The sequence below is a fragment of the Thamnophis sirtalis genome, unplaced genomic scaffold, assembly GCF_051295495.1.
Source record: "Thamnophis sirtalis isolate CommonGarterSnake01/CBP01778 unplaced genomic scaffold, rThaSir2_p1.2 scaffold_11, whole genome shotgun sequence".
NCBI classification, from domain to species: Eukaryota; Metazoa; Chordata; class Lepidosauria; order Squamata; family Natricidae; genus Thamnophis; species Thamnophis sirtalis.
The window spans coordinates 5,423,533-5,440,438 of record NW_028261391.1 but is presented as its reverse complement, the minus strand read 5'-3'; the positions used below and the strand labels follow the sequence as shown (position 1 = coordinate 5,440,438).

Below are 16,906 nucleotides of genomic sequence, written 5' to 3'. Positions count from 1 at the left end.
ATTGGACTCAGCACCCAAGGACATGCCATTCCCTGAGGCCCCGGAGCCTCTGCCACTTGCTGTTCACCTTGGCCAGGTAAGGGAATATGCCATTCCCTGGCTCTGGTCTTCCTTGGGGACTCCATCCACATGCAGCCTGATCAGTTATTCGCTCACCTATGTTTGCCCCTTGGTGGGGATCCCCGGCAAGGCTCAGCTGCCTTTCACGAGAATCCTCCAGATGCCGGTAGTTTTTGGCTATCTTCCGAGCAGCTCACTTGTGTCAGAGTGTGCACACAGTGTGACTATCATTTTGAGAGAACCCAGGAGCAAAATTAAAGTACACAGAATTTTTGTATTTCAAACAGTGGTTTATCTACAAGGTGCGGGGCGCATGCACATACACACACACACACATAGGCAAAACCAGGTAATCAATCAATCTTCAACTATAACACAGAAGCACACATGGAGAGAGAAATTGCCCTCACAGGGCCTCTGTTATATAAACGGGCTCTTAAAGTGCTGACTCATTCTCAATGCATCATCTTGGTTTACCGCCTTACAGCAGTTGATCAGCTATTAAATCATCATTACTAAGGTGACCAACTTTTTTACAATGAAAAGGAGGGCAAATAAATTGAAAAAAAAAAGTAAATAAAAGAAATATTTTATTCATTGCAACAATAATACACTATAATATGATACATGCATAGTGAAAACATTTGTAACATTTTATATTGTAATTATGCTTAAATGCCTGTTAATTATTATTTAAATGAGTACATTTCCATTGAATTATTATTTTTTGTCAATGTATCATCCTCTAATAATATATTGGAAATATCTGAAAAAGAAATATCCTTCATATTGAATTTTACGGCAAGTGCTGCAGCTAGAGTATCAACATTCAATCTCGATTTCTCACTTGTCCAAAAATCATTGGCAATTGTAAAAACTCTTTCAACTGCTGCATTAATTCCAGGGCAGCACAACGTAAATTGAACAAGTATAAATAAATTTTCATATGGAATATGTTCATTTTTGAAATGGCTGAAAATAAACACCCATCTTTTATCAATTTCAATGTGTTGATTTTCCCATTGTATTAATTTTTTAGAATTTAACATTCAGTCTTCTAATTTCTTCAAAGAGACAATTGTCATCTATTTTAATCTCTGGCATTTCTTTAGATAAAAACTCAACCAAGATTCAATATCTGTCCAATATACTAGCGATGAAGTCAACAAACACCATTGAAAACTGTTATTTCCCGTGATGTTTGTTTCAGACCATTCTTCGATATATTGAAAACATGTTCGGTAAAAATTCTGTACTTCTTTGATAAACTTTTCCGTTATGCCCGGATTTGATTCCTCTAAGTCTGACCATTTTATTTTTATAATTAAAGGAAGAAATTTATCTTCAAATCGAGATTTATATTGAAGGATAAAGTCATTCAAAATAAGACTAACTTCTGAAGCTGAAACTTTAATAACATAAGCGAATAAGCTTCACTAAAATTTAAATTATTTTACACTTCTGTTGACAACAGAGTTGTATAAACTTGTAAATAAAATTATACATATTTGGAAATTATTAAATAGATAATGAATTAATAAAACGTGAATTGTACTTAACTCTGTATAATTGAAAATTCACTGAGAAAGAAATAATTACCGTGAGTCATTCAATTGCCGACGTGCCGTGTGTCTACTGTGTGCGTATGTGCCATGTCGTGTTTCAATAAGAAGTAAACAAAGCCACTCTCACGTGGCGCTCTCTCTCAAAGTCCCCCATGCAGAGTGCATGCATCTCATAATCGCGTCTTACACTGCACTATACCGAGCCTCAACAAATCATCATGTCAAATACAAATACGTCACATTAAGAGTGACAAATATCGAAAAGGAGGACATGTAGGAGGACACTTTTCGAGGGAGGACAGAACTTACAAAGGACTGTCCTCCCTAAAGGAGGACGATTGGTCACCTTATCATTACCTTAACAGGCTGCACTAAGCACTGCACTAATAGGGCTCATGGTGCTTCAGAGTTGGGCAATTGTTCCTGATAAGGTTGTAGTATGGATCATTTATTTTCAGTTGTGCACATGGATAAGGCAGCTTGTATGGTGAGATCATTTTTAGATAAGTATTTCAAAACACTTACAGATTTCTACCTATAATTTGATACTTCCTTGTCCTTTAAGGACTGCACCATTATGGTATAACCATTATGTGAGCAAGATAACATCTTGCTCACAAAGTATGAATGCTCACCTTATCATTATCTTAACAGGCTGTACTAAGGACTGCACTAATAGGGCTCATGATGCTTCAGAGTTGGGCAATTGTTCCTGATAAGGTTGTAGTATGGATCATTTATTTTCAGTTCTGCACATGGATAAGGCAGCTTGTATGGTGAGATCATTTTTAGATAAGTATTTCAAAACACTTACAGATTTCTACCTATAACTTGATCCCTCCTTGTCCTTTAAGGACTGCACCATTATGGTATAACCATTATGTGATCAAAAGAACATCTTGCTCACAAAGTATGAATGCTCATTAGAGTATTAAAAGACATGTTGCCATTCTTTTCCCATCAGTGAAACATAGAAGCAGCAGGAGAATGATGGCGATGGGGACATTTCTGTTCGTTTTGCTGCTTGCTCTGCTGATTCTCTTCTTCCTGAGGCAACTCTGGTTCCGAAGACATTTGCCTCCGGGTCCTTTGGCTCTACCTCTCATTGGGACCTTGTGGGCTTACGGGTTTCGGCTTCGCGAAGATTACTTCTCTAAGGTATTTCATTATAAACTATAATCCAGTCTTATACAAAATAATAATCAATTGTTTGTATCATAACTATAAACAAATGTATTAAGCTAGTGAAATATTCCTTCATGATGAGGAATTTAAGTGCTCGTCATTACGCTTGGTTGTTATGTTATGTTCCTCGTTGAGCCAGAATATTCAAGTTGAGACCTAGTCACCAACATTCCAAAGAGCAGAATGTGAAAGAAACTAATATTGGAAGAGCTAGGAGTGGAAATGTTTAATGAAAAGCCAAGATACCTGAATCATGGACAGAAGCAATAATATTGCTAATCCCAAAAGAAGAAACCAATCTACAAGAAATTTAAAATTACAGGCCAATTTCATTGTTAAACTCCGATTATAAAATATTTGCAGCAATTATGGCAGGAAGAATTAAATAGGTTTTAAAAGAACGAATTCCTTCGGACCAAAATGGATTTTTATCCCACAGACACATTAAAAACAACACGAGAGTCATACTAGGTATAATAGAGTTATTACGAGGCGCATCAGAAAAGCAAATGGTACTGGTTTTCCTTGATGCACAAAAAGCATTTGACAACGTAATCTGGAAATTTTAAACAACATTATTGGATGAGGTGAAATTCAGAGAAAAATTTATAAAAAATGATAGAAGGATTTTATAACACTCAGACAGCCAAAGTTCTGATGAATGGAGATCTAACAGAAAAGATTGAAATAAAAAAGGAGTCAGACAGCGATGCCCCCTCTCTCCTTTGCTATTTATATTAACTTTGGAAATTTTATTAAATGAAATTTGGAAAGACTAGGGAATAAAAAGTTTAAGACTCAAAAATGAAGAATATAAGGCCCAAGCCTATGCCGATGACTTAGTATTTATTCTAGAGGACCCATTAGAATCCAGCTTGAAATTAATTCAAAAATTAGAAGAATAGGGCGAAGTGGCAGGACTAAAGATCAATAAAGACAAAACAAAAATGATAACCAAGAACATGACAAAAAGCAAGAAGAGGAACTGGAAATAGCAACCAGAATGCAAATAACTAAGAAAGTGAAATACTTGGGGATCTGGGTGTCGGCAAAATGTTCCACAATTAAAGACAATAATCATAACAAATTAGTGATACAAATAAAGAAAGATTTAGAAAAATGGAAAAATGTTCATCACTCATGGGACGTATATCAACAATTAAAATGAATATCTTACCAAGAATTCTATTCCTGTTGCAAGCCGCACCTATTAATCCAGGTAAAAAATTCTTTCAAGAATTAAATAAAATAACTGCTAGGTTCATTTGGCAGGGATGAAAACCGAGGATTAAAGTAATGTCAATGCAAGACAGCAAGTAGAGGGGAGGCTTAGCATTACCAAATTGGGATTTATATGCATCAGCAATAACAATAACATTGGTGAAGGACTGGATAGAGCTAAAGAATAAAAGAATTTTGTCCTTAGAAGGCCATGACCTGCAAGCAGGCTGGCATACATTCCTATGGGATGATAAAAATAAAACATACAAATACTTTCAAAATCATTTAATCAGAAGAGGTGGCGCAGTGGTTAGAGTGCTCTCCTGCAGCCACTTCAGCTGACTGTTATCTGCAGTTCAGCGGTTCTAATCTCACCGGCTCAAGGTTGACTCAGCCTTCCATCCTTCCGAGGTGGGTAAAATGAGGACCCAGACTGTGTGGGGGCAATATGCTGACTCTGTAAACCGCTTAGAGAGGGCTGGAAGCCCTATGAAGCGGTATATAAGTCTAACTGCTATTGCTATTGCTAAGAAGAGTGTTGCAAAAATGGCTCAAAATAAAAAAAATCCACTATGTGAAAATCCCAAATTGGCTATCACCGACAGAAAGGACGACTCACCCAAATTTTACAGATTTGAACAAAATCCTAAAATATAGAGACTTAATTGATAGACAGGGAAATTTAAAAACAATTGAAGAATTGGCAGATCAGAATATGAAAGTTGACTGGCTAACTTACCTCCAAATCAAAACTAAATACAATAAAGATACAAAATTGCATGACATCGAAACAGAACCACACAAATTGGATAAAATTATTCAAAGCCCAGATAGAGAGATGATAGGGAGAATATAGAAATTCCTCCTGAAGTATAAAATGGAAGAGGAAATTGTGAAAGAACAAATGATAAAATGGGCACAGAATTTTGGCTATAATATTGAATTAGACAAATGGGAAAAATTTGGGGGAATAAATTTAAAAATGACACTATCAGTTGCATACAAGGAAAACCAGTAGAAAATGTTTTACAGATGGCACCTGGCACCAACAAGGTTAGCTAAAATCTTAACAAATACCTCCCCAAAATGCTGGAAATGGGAATCAATACACGGAACATATTACCATTTATTTTACATGTTTGTTAATAAAAAATAAATATAGATAAAAAAGAAGGCAAACTCTAGTTCAATCTTACTAAGAAATGTTTGCTAATGGAACGAATTCAAAGATAATGATTATATGCAGCTGGTTGGAGAAGGAAGCAATAGAAACATATTTCAGGTTCAGACATGAAATATGTGCTTGGTATCTGATATAGTATAACCTAGATATTGGCAGTTATGCAATTTAATTGAAGCACCTGACTGAGGATATCTGCATGCCACTTCTGGCAAACATGCCATAGATTGTCCATCACTGGCGTAGGCTGTCCTGTCAATATAACTATCGGTTGGATGGTTCAGGAATTGATGGCTGAAAAAAGCAGGGGGGCAAAGGAAGGTGCTGAAAATGAAATGGACTGCTGTTTTTGTAGGAATCTTAGGGAGAGAAAATAAGTTTCCAAAGAGCAGACAAATAAATATGGTGAATGGGTCTTAGAATTGAGGAGTTAGGACACTGGTGGCCTAACACTGGTGGCATCTTAGCTGTAAATAATCTATTTTATATGATCGTAATATTTCGCAACTTTGATTCACTTGATAGCATGTAAAAGAATATGGAAATATATACTCCATGTGGGTTGGACATTACCTTATTGTAGTGCTATCTGGATTCAAAACTGTGAAAGAAGGAATGGACCGTTTCCCAGAAGAATTCTCTTATCGACCGGAGGATGCTTTCCTGACAGCTGTAGGGAATAGAAGTGGTAGGTAGAAATAATAAGGAATTGTATTTAAATAACTATCAAACTGTTGCAATTTGTGGGGATAATACTGTATGTAAAGCAAGTTGTGGATGGGGGGACGTAAGGGATAATAAAATGATTTACAGTTATGAGATAAGCCATAGAATTATTGCTGTAATACGCTTTAGCCTACATTATTGTGCATCTCCATTGTATTCAATTTTGTTTCGTTTCATTGATAAATTGACGTAGACATTGCATTTCCTTTTTGTAATTATTTGATGCTTCTTTATGTAATGCATAAAACCATGTGTGATTCTTTTTTATTAATTTTTTTCTTTAGACATTCTACCATTGATGATGTTGCACAGTTAGGCTAATGAAACGTCTGCAAGAAAACAAGCAAGCTCAGAGAGCACCAAGGGCCTCTCACACAATTATATACCATGTTTCCCCAAAAATAAGACAGGGTCTTCTTTTCTTTTGACTCCCACAATAAGCACTTGGCCTTATTTTCAGGGAGGTCTTATTATTTTTGAGGTGCAGGAGGTGGCGAGCGTGTTCACCTCATGGATGCTGCTGTTTTGCAAAATCTTGGGGAGGGCTTATTTTCAGGGGAGGGCTTATTTTAGCGCATGCGCTCCAAAGCCTGATGGGGCTTGTTATCCAGATAGGCCTTATTTTCAGGGAAACAGGGTAGTTAGTATTTCTCATATTATAATTATGCAAATTCAAGCTATTTTTATTCCTAGTCATGATTGCTCGGTTGGCTTGTTCCTCCCACCATCTTGCAGTCAAGGCCTGATCCAAGGTGATGTCTGTTTCCTTAATTGCAGGGAGACAATTGGCATTTATTGATGTGTTGAAATTTCTCCCCCATTTTCTGATCAATATATGATTAAGAAGAAACCAAAATTTTAGTGAATTCTACATTTAAGCAATTTCTCCCTCAGAAATTAGAATCCTTTATAAATAATATAATTTACTTATATTTTAATTGAAAGGGCACTTTTTTATCGTCCTGATTTATCTCTTCCATGAGCCTTTCTAAGAATATTTTCCCTCAAATGGGCATCAACAATCTTACAGGCCTCTCCTAGCCCCCTTCTCTTCCTCAGACTTCCCCCATAGAGACCTCTTTTCTCCTATCCCTTTCTCTCCCTCAGGGTGGCCTCATTGATCCTCTTCTATCTCCTTCTCTCCCTCAGGCTTGTCCCACAGAGGCATCTCCTATCTAATCCCCTTCTCTCCCTCAGCTGTCCCCATTGATCGTCTCCAAACTCTCAGCCGTCAGGCCGGTTGAGTCACACACTGGCCACATCCAAGTTGCAATTGGAAAAGAGTTATTTTCAGGTTGTGAGGGGGGGGGCAGAACATATAACATTTATTATTATTGTGTTAATAATAATACAAGAAATCCTAATGATCTGGTGGTCATTTTGAAAAATCCTTTCTTAGCAAGCACCTAGAAGGCAAAAGGAACATAAATGCCAAATTTCAATTTTGTAGGGTTTACGGTTCTGGAGATTTCATGATGTTGTGTGAGTGACATTTCGCTTTCATATATATAGATTTCCTTAATTTAGTGACACATACTAAAATAACACAGTGTTATTTCATTTCTTCCATTGTTTTGTATCCCTCCAACTTGCACTTTTCTTTCAAATATATTATTTTCCAGCTCCTTAATTTGAAGTCATTGTTTTTAATAAAACATTGGTCATTTTTTTCTACTATATGCTTTAATAGGTCAGATGGCTCAGAAGATACTAAGCTTCATTACTTTAAACTTACCTTTTCTTACAACTGTGTGTTCCTTTATTGATGGCTTTCATAAAAGCACTTTAAAATATCATAATTAAAAACACAATATTAATTTGATAAAGGGATCTTTGGTGCTCTATGAGCTTAGTATTTTGTTTTGCAGACATTTCATGACCCAAACTAGGTAACATCATCACTTCATTAAACTTGGTGAATAAAAAATCAATTTGCCTATTTTACTGGTTAGTTTCAATCTTGTAGGAGGAAGTTGCAGATGGATTCTGAGATCACTGGGAAGATCCTGTCTCTTGTGCCTATAACATATGTTTGTACATATGAATGTTTACATCAACTTAGAAGGTCTTGATATCCATTGTGTAAGGTTGACAAGCAATGCATCCGTGGTCACCGTGCCACATGCACTTCCCAGTGTCCATGTGACTTCCAAAAGGAATAAATATTTTTGTAAGAAAAAATAGCACAGTTAGAATCTTACAAAATGAGTACATGACATAACGGTTTGATATTCCCATCTGAAATCCAAAGAGATATTTGGCAAGTACTGGACTTGTTTTTTTTTAAACATGAATGTAGTCAGAAATCATTTATCATTGTCTGCTGATGCCTTCAGGAATTTCTTTCTCCAATGGCCACATCTGGAAACAGCAGCGTCACATTGGTGTCACGTCTCTGCGGAAGCTGGGCCTGGGGAAGAAAAGCATTGAGCATCAGATAGAAGACGGAGCTCAGACGTTGGTGGAGATGTTCAGACAAACAAAAGGTCTCTTTGGGGTAATGGGTAATTTGGAAAATTTGAGGTAATGGCAAAATCTTTTCTACTCTGAGTATTTTGAAGTAAAAGACATTATTTGATTTGATTCTTTTTAGTTTTGAAACAATTGACAGAGTTCCCAAATTCCTTCCTTCCTTCCTTCCCTTTTTCTGTTCTTTAAAAATTCATTATGAAATATATTTGTTTAAATATCTTTGTTTGCAGGACAGCCTTTTGACTCTTCATTTCCAGTAATAAATGCAGTTTCTAATGTCATATGCGCTTTGAGTTTTGGCTATCAATTTGCTCCCGAAGATGAGAACTTCCAGAAATTAATTAAAGCTCTTGAAAATATTGTGAAATTCTCTGGTGGCCTTTTTAATGGGGTGAGTCATGTTCTATTTTAAAGCTCTGCCAAAACCTATTTTCCATCAGTAATTCCATGGAATCATGAATGGAATGAAGGGAGGAAGCCTTGGAAATTGTCCAGTAGGTATTTCTGTCCTTGAATCAGTCTTGACTCTAGGTGAGAGCCTGGACAAGTCTTTGCAGTTTCCTTGTCAAGATTTCGGTTGTGGTTTCCCATTGCCCACTTCCCAGGGCTGAGAGAGGAGAACTCTTCCAGTGTCATACAATTGAGTTAGTGCTTGAGTTGGGACTAGAACTCAGAGTATCTCAGTTTCTAGGCTCGTGCATTAACAGCTACCCCAAAGTGATTTTGCCTATGGATGAATCCCACGTTTCAGTTATCACCAGCATTTGGCTATCCATCCCATGTTTCAATAGCTTTAGCAAAAGATGTTCAACCATTGTTTGCCATGTTTTAATATTCTTGCAATGGCTTTCTTTGGTTATTAAGTGTTGTCTATTGCTGTGAGCTGCTGAGAACAATGGGAGATACCTGTTGAGCTTCTTTTTTTAATTGTGGTGGGTTATAAATAAATAACTTTTCTAATTTTCATTTCTATTAGATTTTTTTTGTGTTCCCACGATTAATGAACTACCTCCCAGGCCCTCACAAGGAGGCCTTGGCTTCTATAGGGGTGATCACTTCCTTTGCAAAGCAAGAAATTGAGAAACACAAGGACTTCAGATCTCTCCATGAGCCACAAGATTTCATTGATTACTATCTTCTACAGATGGAGAAGGTATGAGTTTACTGTGTTCCAATACATGGGCAAGGAATCTTACTCTCTATAAGGAAACAGGAGGAGTTACTGAAATTGTCTTTATTGGATTTTCTTTCTTTTTCATTTATCTTCTCTTTGGATTTAGAACCTTTGCAATCGTGAACTCTCCTTAGACAAGGGAGATTCTTTGGGGGAAGTTGGAATTATTTCCGTTTGTCATCCTCTCATGTTTGCCTATCATTTCTCCCCCCCCCCCTGTTTTTCCTGAAGATTCCTTTCCTTCCATTATGAAAGAAAAGAATTAACAAGGATTTTTGATTAATTCATATTTAAATGAATACTGTACAATAATACAATAGCAGAGTTGGAAAGGACCTTGGAGGTCTTCTAGTCCAACCCTCTGCCTAGGCAGGAAGTTTCAGAAAAATATCTATCCAACATCTTCTTAAAGACTTCCCAAAGCAAAATACAATATTGTATTTTTGCTGGCAAAGGGCTGCAGGAGACTGTCGCAGCCAAAATTTGAGCTCAGGAGCTTGTTTCCTCTGGCAGAGCATTCAGGCCACCATAGGTGCCCCCAGCATGTGACATCAAGCTAGCCAGGCCCACCCAGGCCACACCCACCCTGGCCCCCCATAATCAAACACAACCCTGATGTGGCCCTCAATGAAATCGAGTTTGACACCCCTGCCCTACAGCATCATTTAGAGGTAAGAAGATGAAACAGTTTAGGTCCAGGATGTGACAGGTCTGGAGATATTTTCAGAGTCCTATTTCTGGCTTGTGCAGTATTCAGTTTCTCAAGATAATATCTTTCTGTGAATCTACCACTTTAATTATTGCTCTCCTGCATTGACTTGTGACACAGAAACAAATGTAATTACAAAAAAGCTGCATAGAATTCATTGTAAATTTCATTTTTCATTTTAAACAGACCAAGAATGACCCTGACTCTACCTATGATGAAGAGAACCTGGCTCAGTGTATTTTTGATTTTTTTGGTGCTGGAACAGACACAATCTTTGGTACTCTGAAGTGGGCACTGCTCCTCTTGACCAATCATCCTGACATCCAAGGTGAGACAGACATGGCTAATGGAACAAGAGTCACTCTCAGGTTTCAAAATACCCAGGAATTATTTGAAATCTATTCCTCATAATAATTTTCCTATGTAGATTCTTGATTCTATAAGCAGGAGAATGAACTTAGCAGGAGTAAAGGACAGCAAAGAATGTACATGCAGAAATCCTGTCATATACTAAGTAAGTAAATAGAGAGCCTTGTTTGAATCCTCAATAAAGTATCTATTGAGGAACTAAAAACTAGAAATCAGTACAAATCTGAAACATTTAATAATTTCATCGTAGTAATCTCCCTTGGCTTTCAGATTTCTTATTTGTTTCAGGCCTAAACTTAAATTGCCTGAACATAGAAAAAAAACCAAAATGGCAGGTGCAAGCACAGATCTGGGGTGGAGGGGGGCACAGCCAACCTTGAATCATTGTCTGCAGCATTGAGGGACATGACAGGAGACTGAGGGGAGGTGGAGATCTAGCCATGAGTCTGACAGAAGAGTGGAAGGCTACTGGAGGCATAATGAAGATCCAATTTTGAGTCAGAGCTGGAGGCAGCCAAGAAGAATGAGAAGCTGGTGAGGGCTGGAAGCAAAAATCAACCCAGAGAGTCAACAGGGGGTCTTGGTAATGACATATATGGCCCAGATCAGAGATCAGTGACTGGAGGTAGATTTGGAGCCCTTTGGTAACATATGATGGGGGACAGTTTTTACAGATTAAAGATTAACAGAGTTGGAAGGGACCTTGTAGCTTATCTAGTCCAACTCCCCTCGCCCAACCAGGAGGCCCTGCCCCATTATTCCACCAGTTGTGGAATAAGAACCAATTAGTTGGTGACTGGAGTTGAAGGCCTGTCTGGGGCTGCGAATGTGGGAACCCCCTAAAGAAGATTGGTGGCGACGGGCCTGAATGAATCAAAGAAAGCTTCTATTTCCATCCTTTCTTTTCTAGAGAAAGTCCAGAAGGAGATTGAAGATGTGTTTGGCTTCTCGGGGTCGATTTCCTATCAGGATCGGAAGAAGCTGCCCTACACCAATGCCGTGATTCATGAAATGCAGCGTTTAAAATATGTCCTGCTATTTGGGGAAGTCAGGCAAAGTACAAAGGATGTGAAGATGAGAGGTTACCACATTCCTAAGGTAAAAAGCATGTTCACTGCACACCAGTAGCCCAACACGGAAGGAAAATCAGAATATGACACTGGGATAGAAGCTCTCTGTTCAGGAACTGCCAATGCAATCATGTAAAATTGAATAAAGAAGAATAACAAACTCTTGCGGGGAATTCATAATGGGTTTAATACAAATGGATGGACTTGCCTGGGCCAGTGATCCAGGCAAAATTTCCGCCACTCGTCAGTGCAAACCAGTGCGAACTGGCTAAATATCACCTCTATGATAATAGATTAAAAGGTTGAACTTAAGTTCCGAATTGTAGTCATATGTGGACATGTTTCTTGTCCATTTCTCGGGGCAATTTCATGTGATAAATATGCACCCAGCTCTCAGTTTTAATGGAAGGGATGGAAGGAAGGAAGCTAAAGAGTTGGGGACTACTGCTGTCTGAAACCGCTCTGGAAATGAACAAATATGGCTCCATAAAGGCAAGCTAAAACCAAAAGCTTCATCAATATTGTTTATACTTTTTCACCTGTTGAAAATATGAAACTGCTCTGTTTAATCATATCTTTTTCTACAGGGGACCATTATTCTCGCAGACCTGCGCTCTGTCCTTCTTGATCCTGAGCAATGGGAGACACCTGAAGAATTCAACCCAAATCACTTTTTAGATAAGGATGGGAAATTCATTGAACGGAAAGAGTTTCTGCCCTTTGGAATAGGTACTACATCCATGATTCCAAAGCAGGTTCTAACTTGCAGATTCCCAGCACTACCACCCCTGAGGTCATCATAGTTTGAATAGTTTGAATCCTTCTTCCTCCTGGTTTCAAAACTAGAGAGCCTGAAGTTCCCCCTAGGCTATAAACTTTAATGTGCAAAAGAATAGTAATATAACCGAGAGGTAAATCCCTGAGCAAAAGAAATCAAATGCAGTCCAATGGCATAGTAGCAATTAGTCTCAGGAGGACATCAAGGAACGCTGTTTTGCAGACTGTTAGCCCAACTTTTGTCCAGACAGACAGATGTAGCAAACAAATAACAACAAGAATAGGTGTTTGCTTTGTGAAAGTGAATTCCCACAGACTATGTCCATACCTCCTCCCTCTACTCCATCTATATTACTGTGGAATAAGTAATATAGTTGCTAGATTACTTTTTTCATGCATGTATAACTTCGCCTTTGAAAGTTTCTTCCATCTAGTACAATGTGAATTAAAGGCATCTCTCTGACAAACTAAAGGGGAGAAAAAAAGCTTTAGGAATTCAATCTGCTAGAAGATACCAGGGTTATCATGGAAATCTCTTTCATTTGTTATGAATCTTTTCAGATTTCCTTGGTGATGGTGTACACCATGGAAAACAGATTATTATCCACAAATCCATGCTTTGTCTCATCCACAGGTCTACGTTCCTGTGTGGGAGAACAGCTAGCAAGAATTGAGATCTTCATCTTTCTGACCAGCCTGTTGAGGGCCTTCAGCTTCCGGTTGCCTGAAGGAGTGAAAAAGCTCAATGAAGAACCTGTCGCAAAAGTGGTGATACATCCACACCCTTACAAACTGTGTGCTATTCCCTTATAATCTTAAAATTAAACACCATAAATGGCATAAAATTAGTTACATAATAGCTATACAGTATGATAAATGTTTCCGATATACCTATTCACTTAATATTGCATTTTGCTTCTGTTTACTCAATACTGAAACTTCTTCAACCTACTGCTCGGTTCACACAACATGCCCAACGAGGTCAACCAAAACCTAGGAGGATGTGGTTGAAATATGTGCTAAGCTTGTTATGTCCCAAAAAGCAACTGGACTTTCTTGATTAGCTATAAAAAAAGAACCCTCCGAGTGCTAATGTTCAGATGTCTACAAAGAATATAAATCCTTCCATTCCTCACCAGTCAATTCGAACTAAAGAAGCTTCTTGGATGAGAAGCAAAATATTTTCATATAAAAAACCCACCCAAGAATGTATAGTTGCCTTTTGCAATAAAGCACCTCTGGGATAACCATTCATTCTGAATGATTGTGAATCTCCATAGACATTAAGATTGCTATATTTCACCTTTGTTTCTTTATGGATGCCAATAAAACATTTCCATTTAGTTTTAGTCTCTGCTTTCATTTTTAATAAATTGCTCCTACGGACTTCACATTCTCCAGCCAGAGCAAATTTCACAGATTGTCCAAAATGATACTGTTCTTGAAGGAATGAAATGATGCTGATAGAATTAGCAGAAGATGAAATGGGTGCCACAGTGAGATTAGACCAAAGCCACCATACCTAAAAGTGGTGAAGCACATAAGCAGGGTGGTCAAAAGCAGGGGTGGGAGAATCCGTAGCTCACAGTATGGTTGATTTGGAGAAACTCCAAATCCCACCCCTGGCTGGCCCTGCCCACCCCTTCCCCCCCAGGACTCTCCACGTGGCCCATTTTGGATGGGAAGTAAATGTAGGGCCCAAGCATAGGCTGGGGGGGGGGGGGAGGAAATGAGCCTCTCAGACATTCTCTTTTTAAATATCACGAAGGAGAGCAGATTAAAAAGCTGCTTCCTAGGGTCTGATTAGGTCTTGTCCAAACTAATTCTGATTATTGATGCAAACTGGTGACTTCAAAAATTCTACTGGGTAGCATGTGGAGCCATATTTGCCAGCATACAAGCTGTCAGCTCCAGCACACATGCGCGCAACAGCCAGCTAATTGTCGGCTTTCTGGAGGGCTGGAGGAAGCTGTTTTAGCCCTCCCCAGACTTCAGCAAAGCCTCCAGAGTCTGGGTAGGGCAACCCCCCTCTCTTTCTCACACACACACACATGGGGGGCATACGTGCATGTGTAGGGGGGTTGCGCACACATGCACAGGTGGGTGGGGCACATTGTGGGTATGGGCAAGCACACAGTTTTGGCTAGCCTTTATAGAAAGGTTTGCCACTACTGCTATAAGCCATTATGTGGTTGTGAAAAACAGATTGTGTCAGGCAAATCTTATTGCCTTCTTTCATAAAGTGGACCAGTGAAATGCTGTAAACATAAGAGCCAAGGTGGCGCAGTGGTTAAATGCAGCACTGCAGGCTACTTCAGCTGACTGCAGTTCAACAGTTCGGCTGTTCAAATCCCACCAGGCTCAAGGTTGACTCAGCCTTCCATCCTTCCGAGGTGGGTAAAATGAGGACCCAGATTGTTGTTGGGGGCAATATGCTGACTCTGTAAACCGCTTAGAGAGGGCTGAAAGCCCTATGAAGTGGTATATAAGTCTAACTATTGCTATTGCTATTGCTATAATATGCCCGGACTTCAGGAAGGCTTTGATAAAGCAGACTATAGTCTTCCATCCTTCAGAGTTCAATAAAACGAGGACCCAGAGTTCAGTAAAATGAGGATTTTATTGGGGGCAATATGCTGACTCTGTAAACCACTTAGAGAGGGCTGTAAAGCACCGTGAAGGGAGATACTAGTCTAAGTGCTGTTGCTACTTCTAGACTAGATAGAAAAATATGTAGAAGGATTTGCAACTGGCTGATCTACCATACCCAATGTATAGGGCTTAATGGTGAGAAGTGGACTTTCCTCTCATGGGCCCATCTCTGGAAAACATACCATATCATTTTTTCATGGGTGTATAGTGTAGCCTACATCTACTATAAGTTGTATTAAAGTCATTCCTTGTGGAGTGTTCACAAACAGAGGAAAACTAAGGAAACAATTCTAGGAACTGAATCTGCTAGAAGCTAAACCATTGCAATTTTCTTCAGATTTCCTTGCTGATGGTGATATACTCTGGAGAACAGATTATTATCCCCTTCATCCATGCTTTGTCTCATCTACAGGTGAACGCGCCTGTATGGGAGAGCAACTGGCAAGAATTGAAATCTTCATCTTTCTGACCGGCTTGTTGAGGGCCTTCAGCTTCCGGTTGCCTGAAGGAGTGAAAGAATTCAACAAAGCCCCTCTTATAAAAGTGGCAGTTCATCCACCACCTTACAAACTGTGTGCTATTCCCACCCAGATTTAAATATACACACACACAAACACACACAGAAACAAACAAACACACACACACACACATACACACACACACACACACACACATATAACTATAAAAGGCATAAAACTGCCGGTTCTGTGGGTGTGACTTGGTGGGCGTGGCAGGGGAAAGATACTGCAAAATCTCCCTTCCCTCCTCACTCTGGGGCCAGCCAGAGGTGGGATTTGTTGGTTCTCTGAACTACTCAAAATTTCTGCTAACGGTTCTCCAGAACCTGCTGAATTTCACCCCTGCTTTTGCTATTTTGTATTATTCTTATTCTGTAATAATGGGCTACTTTGTCAATTCACGTAGCACATTGTTTTGCTTCCTTTTATCCTGCATCAAAATTTCTTCAATCCTTTGCTTGGGTTCACACAATGTACCTAACCAGGTCAATGAAAGACCAGGAGGTTGTGTGTGTGTGTGTGTGTGGGAATATACTAAGTAGGTATGATGTGTTTTCTATTTGTGTCCTTTGGGTGCCAATAAAACATATCACTTTCTCATTAGCGTTAGTATCTTTTTTCAGTTTTAATAAATTTCACATTCCCCAGAAAGGACAAATTTCAGAGATAGTTCAAAATGATTCTGCAGGTTCTGCTCAGGTAAATAAAACAAACAAGATGACTAAGCAGATAGTTCGTGGTAGGTGTAATCTTGATAAGCCTGTTCCAGTACTTCCAACAACACACAATGCAAAACACGAGTGAAATAAAGTCAAGCCTGAAATTTCCTATCTCCCTGAGTGACGTGAATGCCCTAGATCTTCAGATCACATCAGTGGTGGGTTTCAAAAATTTTTGGAACCTCTTCTGTAGGTGTGGCCTGCTTTCCAGGTCCACAGGTGGAACCTCTTCTAACCGGTTCGGTAGATTTGACGAACCGGTTCTACCGAATAGGTGCGAACTGGTAGGAACCCACCTCTGGATCACATGTTAGTTAAGGGGAAAAAAACAGACCAAGTATGTATTGCTCAGTGTGAGTGAGCATCATGATGACTTTTCGCGTTTCACTTTGTGACCATGAATTTCTGAGTCACTCAGAGCAGAAATCCAGCTCTGATGTCCTAGAGCCGTGATGGCGAACCTATGGCACATGTGCCAGAAGTGGCATGCAGAGTCATCTCTCCAGGCA

At 39.0% G+C, this 16,906-nt stretch overlaps 1 protein-coding gene across 1 annotated transcript; it reads left to right on the top strand.

Annotated features, from left to right (window-relative positions):
• Nucleotides 1-2,612: 2,612 nt before the first annotated feature.
• LOC148043464 (cytochrome P450 2J5-like) lies at nt 2,613-15,757 on the top strand. The gene is made up of 9 exons (XM_087726114.1): nt 2,613-2,783; nt 5,737-5,899; nt 8,274-8,423; nt 8,640-8,800; nt 9,386-9,562; nt 10,479-10,620; nt 11,572-11,759; nt 12,319-12,460; nt 15,573-15,757. Exons 1-9 carry the CDS (start codon nt 2,613-2,615, stop codon nt 15,755-15,757), a joined length of 1,479 nt encoding a protein of 492 aa, XP_087582240.1.
• Nucleotides 15,758-16,906: the final 1,149 nt, after the last annotated feature.

Coding starts and splice junctions, on each gene's coding strand:
- LOC148043464 (XM_087726114.1), top strand. CDS start 2,613: ATGATGGCGATGGGGACATTTCTGTTCGTTTTGCTGCTTGCTCTGCTG. Junction 5,900..8,273: donor AGCTGTAGGGAATAGAAGTG/GTAGGTAGAAAT, acceptor TGATGCCTTCAG/GAATTTCTTTCTCCAATGGC. Junction 9,563..10,478: donor ATCTTCTACAGATGGAGAAG/GTATGAGTTTAC, acceptor CATTTTAAACAG/ACCAAGAATGACCCTGACTC.